Raw genomic sequence first — 17,218 nt, 5'->3', positions numbered from 1 at the left:
GTAGTTGGATGGTGGTGCCTTCATCCCTGTCTCTGCAAGGAGCAAGTGCTAGTATGATGAGGCCACCTCTGCCCCACCATGTGTCTCCATTAGGATACCACAAAACTTGCTGCTTCTGTGCCCAGTGCTCTCACTGTTTGTTCTGTTCCTTCTGCTCTTTGACAGTTCCTTGTTCTGTTAAGTGTGCAGAAATGCTGCTGTGTGATAGATGGCAATTCATTGGCAGGCTCTGAGTAACACTGGGCTGATTTTGGTTTAGGTACTCAAGAGGAGTTCTGTCACCTGGTCGCCACGTTCGGACACGTCTCTACTTCACCAGTGAGAGCCATGTGCACTCTCTGCTCAGTATCTTCCGCTATGGGGGGCTCCTGGATGTAAGTGTCCCAGCAATGCTCACAGAGTAAGCCTCCCTGCTTTTTTTCAGTGACCCTTTCCACGGTGGACCATGTATGTTTGTAGGTTGCCCCCCTAGCCAGCTCCCCCAGGAATGATGTGTATCGGGATGGCAGACTCCATCTCTGCTGTGTTTGCATGCTGCAGCTTCCTGCCTTTCTGGCATGTAGGAGGATTGTTCTTCCTCAGCCCTGATGCTGCCTGCCTTGCTTGTACAGAGGCATGCTTTCTCCAAGAGCTGTCCTGCTGGTTTCAGATGAGGAGACCACCTACCTGTGTAGGAGGATAGCAGTATGAGGCAATGGCGATGAGGGAATTTCTCTCTTCCTGCTTCCTTCAACCCTTTATTTCAATAGCTTGGCCCTATTATTAGTGACTTTCTGTCAATTCTAAGTAAAAAAAATCAATTTGCTTACAGAGGAAGTGACTTGAGGTCGCAATTGTAAGGGGTACTCTCTACCAGAGGGACAGATTACACATTTTTAGGGGACTAACTCATCCGATTCAACCTTCACTTGCTCTCATAACCTGCCTCCTGAAGGAATTGGCATGCAGACTCTGAGAAAAGCTCTGCTTTAGACTTCTTGAGAGGCTCTTTGATTTATCTTCCCATTTTTAAGCATGGTGTTCTGAAATGCCTTGCTTAGCAGGCAGGATTTCTGATGTCTGTGGAAGCTCAGTGTATCTGTAGGCAGTGATTATGCAAGTACTTCTGATTCGCTCACTGAATAAGATGCTACTTTATTCCCCAACTTGAGTGTCAGAGGATGCTTTGTTGCCAGCGCAGGGATATTAGACTGCATCTGGGTTCCTCTGTACTCATGGGGTTCACTTCCTGTCCATCAAGGTGGTGAGATGCTCCACAGCAGTATGAGTGGCACTTCAGGTGCAGCCATTCCCTAGCAGTGAGGGGTGGGCTGCCCTGCCTTGCGGGGGCCAAGGGTCCAGCGAGGCTCTGTAGACTTTCCGTTCAGCGTTGTGTAAAAGCAGCTTCACTTGGTCCCTTATTGAGCACAAGTTCATCCCCTGGGACTTTTTTGATATTTCATTAAAATATTCCATGCTGTAGGCCACTTTTTGAGAATGACTGTGTTTGGGAACCTGCTGTGGGTCATGCTCTCCTCCAGTCAGCATGGCACAGGGGGCTTGCAGCTGGATGTGCTCAGATCCGCACGTGGATTGTACGGGCAGCTGTAGTGTCCCTCTATGCAGTTGCTCCTTACTGTAAGCACCCTGCGCTCATTGCAAGGTCATCTCTCTTCATACGAGTGAAGCAAGGTGTTTCTTGTCCTGACAATGTTGTTATTTGTGGAGAGACAAACCCTCTCAGACCCATTTCACTGAATGCTGCAAGGTGTCTGCTGTTGCTTATTCCATGCGACTGTTTATGTGTATATATCAGGAAAACAAAGACCAGCAGTGGAAGAGAGCCATGGACTATTTGAGTGCTATCTCAGAGCTGAACTACATGACCCAGATTGTTATCATGCTCTACGAGGACAACAACAAGGTGAGGGATATAGCTGTAGGATAAAATCCTTCCTGTCATGATGCAAGGCACAGTCCCCAAGAGATGAGTTCAGCTGGGAAGTCTGTAACCTCAGCTTTCTCTGCTTGTGAATAAAGGTGGACGGATCATTAACACAACTGCTAGTTTTTAATTTTCAGGTGGGAGGCAGTGACCCAGTTAATGCTTATGACGTGTAAGTGGAATGCCACCCTGAGCAGTAATAGCAAACTTAAGTAATCAGATACTATCTATTTTAAAGCATGTCCTAATGCAAAATAATTAACTGTTTCTTAATTACAAATGAACAGTACGAAAAAATAAATAAAATGAAATTATATTTGGCAGGTTTTTCCAAATATGTTTATATTGGTTCCACATTTGTAAACATTTTTAATTTTAAAAATACACTGATATAGTTAGGGAAGTATATACTGATATTTTCATGAAGCAAAGAGAATAATTTAAAAAACAGTCAGAATGTGGAAGCTGATGATGATGACTGTAAGTTGGTTTGTCACCAAATTGAATCCCAGGTCCTGTGACTGCAGGAGGTTGTAGTGGGTGAGGGGAGCAGTCCCTTTGCTCCATACGCTATAGAGTTAGAATCTTGTATTCACAGAGCTGATGTGGGGTTCTAATGGTAGAAGTGAAATATTTCCTAGTGCTGTTTGTCAAAGAAAAAAAAAAAGTCCACATAGAGTTATCAGGAGCAGTGTAAATCTGTTAGTAAGTAGAGGTGGTAAAACTTTTAGTTTTACATCATAAGTGCCAGATACTGTAAAAGTTGTAGCTTCCTTTAAAGAAAAAAATAAAAAATTAATATTAGAGACAGTTACTTAAATCTTGGAACAACCCGACTAGAGGTCCAGGAAGGAACCAACTTTTCCCTGCCCCAGTGTGTGCTGGTTTTGCAACAGGAGTGGATCAGAAGGGGCTATGTTTTAGGTTTGTGTGTGTATATATATATATATACACGCACATATAGCCTAATTCTGCTTTGGTCCTCTGGTCGCTGTTGTCACAAAATAACAACAATTTGAATGCCTCAGCTTTGTGCTAATAAGGGCTGTCCTTTTGGATGAGACAAACCTAGAGCCATTACGTTTGTGGTTTCTTGTTGCTTCTGCTTTCCTCCCAAAAGGATGTGCTTGGGATGTGTGCTGCACTGGCATGATAGGGTGGCCCAGGTCCAGACCATGGCCTGTGCTGCCAGTGGGACTGATTTTTATTTATTTACTTATCCCCTGTGTCTTGTGTTCACAGGACCCCTCTTCTGAAGAGCGTTTCCATGTGGAGCTGCATTTCAGCCCTGGCGTGAAGGGCTGCGAGGAAGACAGAAACGTGCCCACGGGGTTTGGCTTTCGACCTGCCTCCGCGGAGGTGAGCACACTGCCTGGGCAGGGACATGGGCTGCCCTGCCCGCTGCGGACGTGGCGAGGCGAGTGTGGGCCCACCAGGCACCTTGCTGCTCTGCCAGGCTCTGCCGCTGTCCAGTCTCCAGCAGCAGATTTTCCTCTGACCTTTCCCTCATGCCTGCGTGCTGTTAGCCGGTTACGTTCCCTGCCTAACCCCGAGGGTTTGTCAGGGCAGGCTCTGAGCTTGTCTGGTGTCCTCCTGAGCTCGGCAGAGCTGGGAGACCCCAGGCTGGAGTCAGTGCCTGGGCAGTGCTTGCGAAGGCCACGTGCCTGTAGGCGTCAATGTTTCCTTACTGCAGAATGAGGACAAGAAAGCAGACCAAGGCAGCCTGGAGGACCTCTCCAAAGAGAAGGGCATCGATGAGCCAGACCGTGCGCAGCAAAGGTCTCCGCACGCTTCTGAGCTGGTCAGCATTCATCGAAGATCACCGCTGATCAGGAACCGGAAGACAGGGTCCATGGAGGTAACAATGTGATGGGTGCCCTTGGTTGTTCTAATGAAGGTCTTTTAATTGGTTTTGGTTTCCTGGCATTCCTTTTAATGTGCTAGAGTCTGGGTTGATTCTGGGAAAGGAACTGCAGAAGTTAAAGAGGGATTTTTTTGGAAGGTAGACCTCCCAAACTCCTCCTCATTGAGGAAGGACAGAGGGAACACAGGTCAGAGGTATAGATGAGGAAAAGCAAGGAAATGCTTGAGAAACACAAAGATTATTTGGATTACGTGCTTAACCAGCAATGAGACTGCATGTGAGTACTGTATGCTTATTGAAAATTGGGATTTTTAAGGAAGGGACATACTTTTCTTTACCTTCAATTCATGTAGAAAGGCTTTTGAGACCAGTGAGTAACTTAGAGCACAACACTGATTATACTATCTGTTTTTTCAGGTGCTATCTGAATCTTCTTCCAAATCAGGAGGTTATCGTCTCTTCAGCACTTACTCCAGGCAGTCTTCTGAGATGAAGCAAAGTGGCTTAGGTACTGTACTTGACCTGTAACCAGCCTGCTGACCTGTACCTCTGTATTTCTGTGGGCATCTGTCTGTCTCTCCACATGTACATCTGGCTTAAGTTCCTTCTATGTCTCTGTGTGTATTGTGTCTTTTTTTAGTGTTAATGTTTAGACCACTGTAGAGACTATCTTATTGTATTTCCTTTTGTGTATGATCTTCTCCTTCAACTTCTAGCAACAGAAGATGCACTTTTCATCCTTTGTAGTATGGGAGCAACAAAGCACGCTGCGTACTTGCAGGTTGGCCTTCTGGTTCCATGTTGCTATCATTTGTTATACCTTTTTCTGAACTTAGTAGGAAGATATGATTTTACACAAGAACTAGTGTGCTTTCTGTTCTTCAAAACAGTAGTTACATGCAAAACTGCTCTTCATGTAAGACTATTATATTTCTACATTTGCTTCATAAAGATCACTTGTATGGAACAGATCTGTCATCTGCAACAGTGTTTGACAGCTCTCTAGTTGTGTTGGAATCCCTGGTTAGCCATTCTTTCCATGGCAGCCAGTGGAAGAGGCTATTTTGGGGTACCTGGTGTTCTCTGCCTGTCCTTGAGAGTACCATTCCCTGTCATCCTAACCTAAGCTGCGTCTTAATAGTTGGAATTCTTCCCAAAATATTTTTGCTAAGGCAGGTTCTATTTGGAAACTGAAAAACTGTCTTTGCTGTCAAGAGATTCAAAGATAGCTGTGAAACCTAGATCTTGCAGATGACTAATAAGCATGAGGAGGTGGAAATGCCCAAGCTATGCCCACTTCCTCTTTTTCTTTAAAACTATTTTTGCATTATGGCATGGCTGTAGACTTGCAGCAGTTCTGACTCATCAGTTCTTTACTCTGTTATGTGGACATCCTGCAGACAAGAGGTTTCTGAAAGGCCTGATCATTCCTCTGTCAGCTTTTGAATGAGCTGCTGCTTTGGAAGCTAATTCTTCCAAGTAAAGGGAATTTTCTCCAGAGTGGTTAGGAAGCATCCCTGGAGTCTGCCAGCTATGCTCCCAGCCAAATGGAAAAATCTAAGAAGGAATGGCTGATGCATATTATTTTCATAAAGGCACAGTGACCTTGGCCATAGTAGTTTTTGAATGTCCTATTTCATGCGGTGCATCTACTTCTGCCTTTCACAGACCACCTGCAGGATTAGGTAAGCTGTAATAGACTGCCTTTCTTAGGCTGGAAGAAACCTGTGGTTACTCTGTGAATCAATATGAGAATTTCCGAGATGGCACACAGTCAAGGAAGTGCATCTGCTTGGAGAATTACTGAGCACATGCAAACTCCTGTTTGGATGTCTGAGTACCAGAAGGCATTTGCTCTGGAAAGCAGATATTACAGCCTGTTTACTAGAGCCTTTTCTGGGTTTCTGAGGAATGTCTTTTTTTGGCAGTAGAGAAGACTCTACTTAACTGAACCCTTGCACAGTACTACTTTTTCTTGACAACAGAATTTGAAATGTCTACCCAGCAACTTTAATTTCAGGCTCTTGCCTGACTTGCCTTGCTGGGAAGCCTGTGCTGGTCACTCTCCCAGCTGTGAAGCTCAGCAGAGACAAAACTTTGAGTAGGAATTGATAGACGTGATCTGTGACAGTAGACCTCTAGCTGGATACTCAGTCCAGCCATTGTTCTTCTCTACAGAGTCTTGCAACTGCAGGCAGGAGAGACCTGTGGTGCAACACCACCTTGCACAATCCCTGGTTGTTAGGGTGTCTGTGTTGTTGTGAAGTTCTCTTAACCAGAGAACTGTTAAGAAGAATGATGCCTCTTTACCTGTAAAAGTCAAACTCTTCAAGGAATCTTCCTGATTCCTTTCCTTCTTGTTTCGTAGAAATCTAACTTCTTCCCCCTTTAGGGTCTGAAATGTGCTCTCTCTGTGAGAACTAATATAGGACTCATGGGATCTTGAACTTTGGCTTTAATATTTGTCTCAGCAGCTGTGCTATGAGAGGGTTAATTGAGATACTACCTACTGTTTCTGAGCCTTTCTGAAGTTGAGCCTGTCTCCTGTTGCCTGGCCTTGTCAGTGGCTGGCTCTTGATATCTCTGGGGGAATGGATTCTCCAGAAGAATGTCTGTTCAGGTCTAACCTTGTACGTTTCAGCATGCAGGAATGGGGAGCAGGACAGAGCTCCTACAATTACCCTGCTGCTGCCATACCTGCCAGAATTGTGTCGTTACTGTAATTTTAAAAACACCTTGAAATGTCTGTTTGGAAAAGGGTCGGGCTGCCGCTTGCTTTGTCTGTGCAAAGTGGTGCTTTGGAGTACGCCGTGTTTGTCTGGGCAAGAGGAAGTGCATTACTGTGGATTACACTGCAGTGTGCGCTGCAATAGTGTGTATGTTTGGAGCTTGAGAAGCCTGGGGAAGTTTCAGTGCCTTTCTTTGCTTGCAAGAACAAATCAAAATGGGGTAAAATCACTCCTTGCTGTTGGAGGAATAGAAGTGTTGTATTGCTGGTGGGCATGAAGCTTTGTGCTGAGACTCCCCTAGGGAAATAAGGGATGTCCATTTTTTAAACATCTGAAACATTGAATGTACATCTGAAGTACACAAAAAAGATCCAGCACATACAATAATTGCTAGCAAATGTTGCTACATCTTAAATCCAAATGGGTTTATAGCATTACGTTCTTTAGGATGCATGTGTGTGTGTGTCTGTGTTTACTTTGGCTACAGTGGTTTCCCAGAGTTCACTGCAGACAGTTGCTGTCATCCATAAGTCATCTTTGTAAATTCTCTTCTGGCATAAGGGTGCTAACAAAATGCTTTTTCCTCCTGTAGGATAGCAGAAATGCTGGGGTATCCTTAGCTTAATGAATAGTGGCATGAGGTTGCTCAGATTTTATCTGCCAGTAAATGAGTCTGCTGGGGTTTTTTGGTTGGTGGGTTGGGATTTTTTTAAGCTATGGAAGGATGCTTAGGAACATCATTCTGACTGCTGCTTGACCAAATTTTGTTTGTATTCTGACAGATTCCAGTTCACACTGAGTCAGCACTGAGCTTCAATTTAAGGCAATAGGAGGAAATTTTCTAAGACTTGTGTATTAATGACCCTGCAGGCAAGAGTTCTTTGCCTGTTTGTCCAAGGACACCTATGTGCCAGTCTGTCCTGTGGAAAGCTACCAGCAGTGTCACAGTGATGGAGCAGCTTTAATTTCAATGTGTAGGAGAACCCTTTCAGTCATCCCCCACTGTTCCCAGGAACAGGTATCGTCAGTTTACATGTGAATGGCCCAAAGTTCAGGGTCTGTGTGTTTTCTCCAAAGGAGCTCTGGCTAAAAAGGAGCTTTGCAGTGAAGGAGCTGGGGTCCTGAAGGGAGGGCAATGAGTGGATGTGGGGCAGCAGTGTGTCCTTACAGCAACAAAGGCCAGCAGCACGCTTTGCTGGATTAGCAGTGCAGATGTCAGGCTGAGGGATTTGGTTCTTCCCCACTATTCACCTCGTGTGAGACTGCATCAGAAGTACTGCTGTCCTGTCCTGGGCTCCTGAGGGCAAGAAGGGTGTGGGTGTAGCAGGTGTAAGCCCAGTAAGGGGCAGTGGAGGTGGATGGAGGCTGGAGCACACAACCTTGGAGGAGAAGCTGAGAGAGCAGAGCTTGTTCAGATCAGAAGCTGTGGGGACTGGAGACATTAATGCTGGGAGGTTACAGAGGAGTCGGAGACAGACCATCCTCCAAGGCGCATGGTGATAGAACGAGAACCAACAAACAAATTGCAGCGTGGGAAATTCCAGTTAGTTAGGAGGAACAGATTTTTCACCGTGAATGTGCCAGATGTTGGAACAGGGGCCCAGACAGGCTGTGAAATCTCTGTTCTTGGAGGTATTCAGAACTTAAATGGACAAACCCTAGCCAGCTGATCCAAGTTGGCCCTGCTGGGGCATTGGGGAAGAAGCCTCCAGAGGTTCCTTCCAACCTAAATCACGCTGTGGTGCTGTAATTTAGAATTAAGAGCTGCTTGCAATATAGACAGGATCTTTTTAACAGTATAACAGTTTCACTGTTCCAGTTAATAGGTAGTATGTCAGGTTTTTTGCCTTGGCAGACAAGGTGGAGTAAGATCAATCTGCTTGTTTCTGGAAGCCTTTTGTATGTGGTGTTGGTTTTAGCAGTTGGTATTCTCAGTACAGAATGCAGCATCAAGACCGTTTAACAGAGAGTTTATAGCCAATCAGTGGCATTGTCTGGCCCATAATGAAGTTTTGTCTCCCTCGCAATTGCTTTCCTCAGTCAAAAGAATCCTGTCTCAAGTGCCTGATGTTCCCTAAATATCACATAAAGTCACTCTGCAGAACACTGTGCCTTGGAGAAGCAAACACCAGCAGTTGCCAAAGCCACTGGTATTAGGTTGCCCTCCTATGCAGGAGACCATCTTGCATGTTGTATTCCTCGCCCTAGGGTAGGCGAAGTTCCACGCTGTGTGTGCATCTGGTGCTTTGCAAGGGTAGTTCATGGAACAATTGGACCTAATCTGGAGTAGCAAAACATGACCAAGTGGCTGTGAGATAACATTTGGGCAGCAGCTTATGAAAGAAAGCTCTCTGGTCACAGTGCTTTCCTTACTGCTTGACAGACTGATTAATCCACATTTGCTGATCAGCAGATCAGGCAGTCATTTGCTTCCTCTTCGTGTCCTCCAGAAAAAGGAGCTTTCCAAAGAGAAAGGGCAGAAAAACAAAGAAATGGACATCAGTGATTTGGCATCCTGTCTTTTCTGACATGAGTATATAGATTTGCTGACTGCAGAAATGTCAAGGTGTTTCTCCTAGGTTAGGGCAAGAAAGCCAAATGGAAATAAACCCCTGGATGGAGTTAGGAACTTCTCTGGTGCTGAGTTTTGGGCTACTTGTTGTGCATTTGGCAGTGCTGAATCTAGAATGAGGAATACTGCCTTCCCATGCTCCCTGGCATATTTTTTTTTCCCCCGAGATTGCCTGCGAAGTGGCCAGTTCATTCCTCATTCTTTGACTAACCCTGCTTTTCTGTGGTTGCATGCAGTGGAGATGTAATACTAACACCTTCCATGCCTTTCCAGGGTCTCAATGCACCGGCCTGTTTAGCACCACTGTGCTGGGAGGCTCCTCCAGTGCCCCCAACCTCCAGGACTACGCACGCAGCCATGGCAAAAAGTTTGCCAGCAGCCTGACATACAAAGACGGTATGTGTGTTTCCTGTGCAGCAGGTGGTTAATTTGTGGACTTTGGTGTCTCAGGATGCTATGAGACAAAGATTTAGACTGCTGAGAAGAATGACAGTTGAATGTGTATATTTGCTGCGTCTGCAGTCACGCATTTTATTGTATCCCAAGAAATTACGATTCTCGTTAGGACAAGACAGGAGCTGACACTCTGTGAGGAGTTTTATGCTGATGGACAGCATTGCTGGGGTCTGATTTTGGTCTGACACTTTGATATTGCTTGCTGTTGGGGAGGAGGATTTATTGGCCTAGATAGGTTTGTCTTGGTATGGAAACCCAGCACATCACATCATCTTGCTCACCTTAGTGATCTTGCTAATGCTAAAGGAAGCTTTTGTGGAGACAGTAATCGTCACTCTGCAGAAGATGGAGGTGTCCCAAAGGCAGAATGATTTGCTTGGGGGTAAATGAGATGGGTCCTGGAGTACACAGGAGAGTGTGAGATAACTGTCAGAAAGCAAGTGTAACATGCCTGAGGTAACTGGGATATTTGGGTGAAATACTGCAAAAGGACCGGAAAGTCTGCTTATTGTGCAGTTCTGCAGAAACTGCCTTACAGTTCAGCCAGACAGTCTGGTAAGATGTCTTTGTGTCCTTAGCATATGTTGCCAGATGCACGTGGGTGAAGGGGTGTTGCCAGCTGCAGATTGCTCTGCGGTTAGTACCGATGTGTTACGCCTTGAGGAGCAGAGAGCGTGTTGCTACTTTCAAGGAAATTGGAGCACAGGGAAAGGCTGAGGTATCCTGGAAGAGCTGGAGGGGTGTAACACACGAGTGCAAGTGTCTGTTGCGATCCCGTAAGAAAGGCACTTGGACTCTGTAAGTACTGATTAACATACCGTTTGTTGGAACGCTGAGTTGAGCAGCAGTGAACAAACTGCTCCATGGACAGGATCTGCACAGCATGCTCTGCCCTAGTTGGAAATCCACCTTATGTTGCACTTGGCTTCCCAGCACCGGAATGGATGTAAGATTATCTGCCCTTTCTTTTTCCTTTTTGTGTTAGTTCTAACAAATGGCATTTTAATCGATACTTTACAGAGTCTGAGTGCCTTTCTTGCTGGGATCATAACAAGCACAAGCACTGGTGAATTACAAGGTGGGGAGATGATTAAGGACAGTAATTTGGGGCCTTTGAGGAAGACAGGAGTTTGGTTCATTTGGATTTTTGTCCAGTTATAAAGCAAGGAAAATGGCCGAGCAAATCAGGGTGGAAAGATGCTCTCCAGTTCTCAGACCTGCTGGAATTTCCTGAATGCTGTTGTATTGAGACCATGGTGTACACCGGCTTTCTGTGCTGCTTTTCACTGTGTAAAAGAGAAAACTGTGTTGCTTCTCACCTCTTCAGGGAGCTCCCTAGCACAGAACCGGCTGCGAGTGATAGAGACAGGGAGGGGGAATGGGTAGGATTTTAAACCCTGCTGTACCGGCCAGAGCTGCTCATGGCAGCAAGTGCTGGCTACTCGTAGGTCCCAAAGCTCATGGTGTTTGGCACAAGCTGGGGGTGTGGATGCCAGGAGAGCTGCTGAAAAGGCCAGCCAGGGCTCCGGCTGCTTTTCTTCCATCACTCTGCAAGCAACATGAATCCGAGGCAGCAGTAATTCTCAGGTGAAAGGATCAAAGCCTGCTTGCTCTGTACCCATCTGGGAGCAGAACAGATTCTGCTCAGTCCTGGTGCTGTGCTGCCTTTCTCTGTAGACTTCTGCAGTAGGAGTATGCCTGCAGCTGCCTACTCACATTCGAGGTGCAGAGTCCTGCATTAACCTAAATTCAGTGGCACGGTCTCTGCATGCTGAGATGCAGTCGTACCCTCAAGTACCTGAAAGGCAGACTTATTTAACTAGTGTGTGACTAACACAGCCTAGAATTATTCATCTTGATGTTACACTTCTTTTTTTCATGTTTCTTAGTGTGCCATGTCACTCTGCTACCAGTGCCTTGCTGCAATATGAGCAATTGTGAGGAAGAAGCAAGGGACTTGGGAAGACAAGTAGGAGGGAGATGGGCATTTAGCTTCTGTGGAGGGTAGTCTGGAATGTGAAATAAGCCCTTGATCTGCATGTTCCTGCTTAAATGAGCACCAATGAAATGCTGCACAATGGCATTTAAACCAAACGTTACTAGAGCTGAATACAGTAAGTGATGCAGCAGCTACCACAGACTCTTGGAGTACGTTTGAATCAAGGCCTTTTTCACAGCTATCAGGCCAATAACGTTTAAAAGCCTTCAGATTCTGTAGCACATCTTTGCATGAACTCTTTGGTATTTTTTCATGGCTGTGATGCTTCAGGGTGTGGTGCATGGCTTATAGCACTTCAGCAAAGGCTGGCTCAAGCGAAGTTAAAATGGCCCTTATTTCTGAAGTGTTTTTTGCTTGGGGCTCAGGAACACTTCAGTGGAAAGTTGTGTCCCAGCCTCAGATTGAGGGAAGGTCCACTGATGGTTGTGATTTCAAAGCTGACTTTGAAGCCAGGGATCCAGTAAGCAATGCTGCAGTGCTCTTTCAGTTGATGTGCTGTAAAGTCAAGGGGGAGATGTGGAGTGGAATGGAGATGGTTACCAGCTGGCTCACTGCAGCTCCAGGACTTGGACACTTCAGAGGGATTGCATGTGAAGGGAAGGTTGTCATGCTCTATTTATTAAGTTTAAAGAAAGAAAAACAACTTTTAGGGCTGATATGCTGACGAAGGAAGTTGCAGCAAGTTGGTTTGAATATTTTATTTGGCCAAGTCAGTGGGTGTAGCTAGAGAAGCACAATGGGGGTGTGGAGCATAAATTCATATGTGTATCTCCAGATCTTGGTGCAGAGGAATAAGTGAACAGACCCCGTTGACTAGGTAGACTGGATGCATAAAAACATGAAAGAGAAATAAAAAACATTTTCTGATATTTCCTAAAATTTTCTAAATAGCAGCAGCAGGTATGATTGCCTGGGGTCTCACATCAAATCCTACCTACAGATGGTCTGATCTAGGCCTGTTTTTGTGCATATAGAGACTAATCCATGTCTTTCTAAAACTCATCTGTTTGCACCCCATTAGGTGTGTAGAATCTGTCCTTGCACTCTCTTTCTGATGTATCATTTCCATGGGAGAGCTTGGCCTGGCCTGGGACATGGCCAGGAGAAGCCTTGGGACCACTCTGACAGGTGTATCCCAAAGCTGCTTCTGTACTGAAATGGTTTGAGCAACAGAACTGTAGAGGCATGAGTTCATAGGCCTTCTGTTTGCTCCCTAATTAGTTTGTTGATTTAGCTTTGAACTCATGAACAGCTCTGTTTAGCTCACCTGAAGAGGGTGTTTTGAGCTGCACTTACCTATGCCAGGGCTTTTCTGTTCCTCTGCAGAACGGTTGTTGTTTCCCTTGGGGACATGTGAACCCTGAGAACTGTCCTCCTGTGATGCTGCTGCTTGCTTGGCCATGTGCTCCTCTGGCTGTGAGCGTGGCCTTGCTGCGTCTGGCACGGGGCTGAGCCTGGGTTGCTCTCAGGACGGCTGGAAGTGTGCTAGGGAGGTATGAGATGCTGTCTGTGATGGAGAGAGTGTGGCTGAGGCCCCTGTAGTGTCAGGGCAGCGCAAGGGAAGTGGGGGGCTGGCAGAGTGCAAGGCAGCCACGAGGTTCAGTCACACCCACAGGCAGAGAGTGCCCAGGGTGCTGCAGCAGTGCCAACAGGAGCATCTGTTAGGGGGGTCAAGAAGGTGAACCTGAAGGGGTAGTTGCAAGCATATGAAGGTCGGGGGATCCTTAGAAGCAGGCTGTTAACCGAGATGATCTGTTTTTATTTCCTCAGAGCTCTTGTCTATGCCAGCCGTAAAACGATTTTCTGTGTCGTTTGCAAAGCATCCGACTAATGGTACGTTTGCTTCCTTGATTTGACGTTCCCTCACACTTCTAACCCCATGCTCACGTTCAGTTCTCTGCACATATTCTCCTTTCAGCCTTCTTGTGGTTTTTTTGTGTCTGTGTATCTGGTGTCCCAACGTGCTTCACTTTCCCCCATTGTCTCCTTGTGACTAACTTCTTCATTCATCCTCTGTTACTGCTCAGCGGTTCCTCTGCTGTCCCCCAAGGTATTTGTGTCCCAGGTGAAAAAGCAAGAGCAGTGCCTCTGTGAATGGACTCCTAAATCAGTCTTTAATTCCACTGCTGACATTACAACCTTCTTTCACGCTCCCTTTTTGGGGGGGTGGGGGTTGGGGGGAGAATACCACTGGCTTTGAGGGGACAGATATCTATCTATATTCTATAAGAATATCTGCAGCTTAGGTCCTCTGTTTCTACAATGCAGATTTGCAGGACCAAAGCAAGGATAGCCTGAGCCTACCCATACGTCACCTGGAAAAGCACAGTCTGAGGTGGGAGGGAAGGAGGTGCTAACAGCATTCCTTCTGTGCATGATATTCCTCAGCACAGTTATCTTATGAGAACTGGTGACCTTATGGCTTCCTATTTGCAAACTTTTCTGTTAGGGTGGTCCCTTGGTTACTCCAGGCATGGTGGTGTTGGTGGGAGTATGCTCACCTTTCCCGCAGATGCTCTCCTAGGAATGGTGTCTCTGCAGAACTGTCACTCATCTGCTATTGGTGGACAATGCTGGCTTGGGCCCGCTGCCCTCCTGAGGTAGGAGGGGATCGGCACCATCCCACCCAGCTTTGCTCCTGTCGTGCTTGTAGCTATGAAGAGGCTTGGTAAAGAAGGACACCTGACAGTGCTGCTGTTGACTCACTGTCTCTGCTTCATATCGCTGCTAACCTAACACCTGAACTGTGAGTCTTCTGAGGTTAAACACCATTAGCTCTGTGGTCGCAGGCTCCTTGAACTAGCGCTTATTATCCAAGTCTTGCACAGAAACTTTGAAAAGGTTTGTTTCCCAGCACCACTCCTACCTCACAGCTCCTGCTGTTGAGACATTAGAACCAAAGCAGATCACTGGAAGATAGCAGGTTACGTATTTCTGTCTTATATGATCAAAACTGCTTCTGCAATCTTGTTGCTTAATAAATATGAAGAAATTCTGCTCTGCATGATCTGGAAGATGGAAGAAGTTCAGAAGACTGTTATGAAGACCAAAGTTTTGGGAAAGATGGAAGGGGAAGGGGCAGCTAAATGTGGCTTTATTGCTTCAAATATCTGAAGGGAACCTATTTTCTGTGTTTGCTCATCTTTGTTTTTCCCAGAGTGGCCAACTGCTCAATATGTTTGTATGTCTGGATATCATCTGACCTCACATGGTGTATGTCAGCAGGATGTGTCATTCTATCTTGCCAGCAAAACTTGTACCAAGCACCAGTCTTTCCTAAGCCACACTGTAAAGCAACTGCCTCCACCCTAAATACAATAAAATGAAACTGGGCATCGGGTTTTTCCCAAAAACCCAATTAATATTTCTAATGGCAAAGTGCTCCTTAATCAAAAAAGTAAAGGCAGAGGTCCAGCAGGCGTGAGCTTGAAGTTAGGCATATTTGGTCTAGGCTTGGCACTGGTTTTAGCAGGAAGGATGTTCAGCCACATGAACCACTTGTCTGAGGATGCTCTGAATCCGGATTTTGTTTCTGAAGAGCTGCCTCTGTATGGTGAAGTGGGATGAGTGAACCAGAGCCATGGCCAAGCAAAGCGTCAGGCCAGCTGCTTTGTACCCTGGTCTTGTGAGTCTTGGGAGTGACATACGAGTCCTGAGGCTGTATACACAGAGGAGGCGATGTGCCTGCATGCTGGTATCTGGCCTGCCATGCAAGGACCTCCCATGTGCCCACTCTTGTTCTTCCACACTCTAAGCACCATGCTCTCAAGTCAAACCCAGCTGTCCCCCAGCATCCCTTTCACAGCCTCCAGTTGTTGATGCTGGGTCACTTGCTCTCTTCCATCTTCCTTGGATGCAGGACTCAAACGCTCTGTTGGCAGTCTGGATTTCTTGTCCCAGCTGGGGGAGTGCAAGTGTGGGCCTGACCTTCTTACCTAGCCAAACCTGAACTGTATTGGACATGGAATGTGTCCTAAAATTTACTGGCTCGTCAGACTTTCACTTACCAAGATGAAAATGTGGCTGCTCAGGGGCTGCCCCTGCGCTGCAGCCTTGGCAAAGGCTGGGCTGGGCGGGAGGCTGGGCTGCTGCAGGGTGACTGGGGGTGTGTAGATCTAAGGGTGTTCCTGACCTGCTCGCTGCGGGAGGAACTGGGCTTCCGTGTGCAGGGTGGGTCTTTCCCACCCAGCAGCCCTGGTGCTGGCAGCTCCATCCCCACCTCTCCACAATTTCTCTGTCCCCAGCTGCACCTGCCCCTCTCCTCTCACTCTCTATGGCCCCCTTTCCTCCAGATGCGTTTGAGCACCGCCACGTTGCCCAGTTGCTGCGCCGTTTTTCCTCTGACTATGCCACGAGCCGGAACGTCTCCGTGGATGCCACTCTAGCCCATCACCTCCAGCAGTGCTCCTACCACCTACGCCTCTTCAGGAGCTGGCTGATCTCAGGGCAGGATGACTTGGAGTGTCTTTACGGTACTGCACGCTGCAGCTGCCTTGGTCCTGCGCTCTTGTAGCTGAGCAGGGACCACTGCTTGAGAATGCAAAGTATGCTTTGCTTCTAAAAAGGAAAGCATTTCCCTCGCCGCATCCCTTAAATCTCTGGGCTGCTGCTGCAGCAAGCTGTGTGGGCTGTTGCACCTGGCAGCTTGGGAGCCTTAGGCAGTAGCCTTTCCACATGAAGCTGGTGCTCTTCGTGTGGCTGTAACCGTGCTCTTTTCATCTTTGGCAATTGTTGGTTGCCTCCTTCCTTTAGCCACGGTAAGCCCTTAAGCTTCCTTCAGGTTAGATGCTGAGCTCCTACCAGTGTGATTCCCTGCTGACATGATACCCCTGTGCAGGTCTCAGTGGGGTGCCAGGAGGTGTCCCATTATTAATAGAGGAACCAAAGTGAGTAGTAAGAGTATGGGAAGAGAGAAGATTAAGGCAGCGTTGCAGCCGGGTCACATGCAGAGTGAACTTGCTGTGGAAATTCTGGGGAAGTGAGTGCTTGTGGAATTGTGTTGTTTCTAGAGAGACCAAGTTAAGATAGGGCAGAAATTGAGCTTCTGTGTGGCTGCATTGCATGGCATCTGTTCTGCCTGGGGGACCTTTGCAGCGTGTCATGTCTCTGGTGGGAAGAGGTATGTGATTTCAGTATTGAATCTAGATGTTATAAATCAAAGCTTGCTACTGTTCCTGTGATGTGTGTCAGCCTCCAGCACAGATGGGAAGTCTGATGCATTGAGGTCTTAGTGCTTCTAAGACGAGTGGAAAGGTTCCCCTCTGAGAGGGGCAGCTAGCGAGGGCTGGCTGTTAATGTTTACCTTTCACCATATGACCTGCTTGGTGCATGTGGCTTGCTGAGCTGTGTGGTGTGATGCATGAACCTCCTTTTTCATTCAGACCCATAGGTGGAAGGGGCAGAGACAGTATAGCTTTCCATGTAGTGAAGCAACAGGATCAAGCATTTTCAGAGCCTGGAAAGGAGACTTTTTCTTACACAGTCTGTTTTTTCTTGATACGGCACTTTCTGTCAAGTAGGCAATTTGAAGACAGCAGTTACTTTTCATATATAATTAGGACAATCCTTGGTCTCCTAGCAACAAATACTAAAGAGAAGCAAAATTGCTTCAAGGGAAGAAATGTTTGAACACAGCAGACTGCTCCAAAGCCAGAGCTGAGCTTCTCCTGCTGCA

The 17,218-nt window shown here is 46.7% G+C and overlaps 1 protein-coding gene across 1 annotated transcript in view; it reads left to right on the top strand.

Moving 5' to 3' along the window:
* The window catches only part of PPIP5K1 (diphosphoinositol pentakisphosphate kinase 1), a 41,858-nt gene that overhangs the window by 16,275 nt on the left and 8,365 nt on the right, over positions 1 to 17,218 (top strand). Inside the window, exons 20-27 of the mRNA XM_029085570.1 lie at positions 260 to 374; positions 1,796 to 1,903; positions 3,167 to 3,283; positions 3,618 to 3,782; positions 4,206 to 4,296; positions 9,363 to 9,485; positions 13,315 to 13,377; positions 15,837 to 16,016. Coding sequence (XP_028941403.1) covers positions 260 to 374; positions 1,796 to 1,903; positions 3,167 to 3,283; positions 3,618 to 3,782; positions 4,206 to 4,296; positions 9,363 to 9,485; positions 13,315 to 13,377; positions 15,837 to 16,016 — 962 coding nt within the window. The remainder of the gene's footprint in view (positions 1 to 259; positions 375 to 1,795; positions 1,904 to 3,166; positions 3,284 to 3,617; positions 3,783 to 4,205; positions 4,297 to 9,362; positions 9,486 to 13,314; positions 13,378 to 15,836; positions 16,017 to 17,218) is intronic.

The sequence above is a fragment of the Antrostomus carolinensis genome, unplaced genomic scaffold, assembly GCF_000700745.2.
Source record: "Antrostomus carolinensis isolate BGI_N321 unplaced genomic scaffold, ASM70074v2 scaffold28096, whole genome shotgun sequence".
Classification (NCBI taxonomy): domain Eukaryota; kingdom Metazoa; phylum Chordata; class Aves; order Caprimulgiformes; family Caprimulgidae; genus Antrostomus; species Antrostomus carolinensis.
Note: the sequence above shows the minus strand (reverse complement) of the source record. Positions and strands in the feature narration are given on the sequence as shown.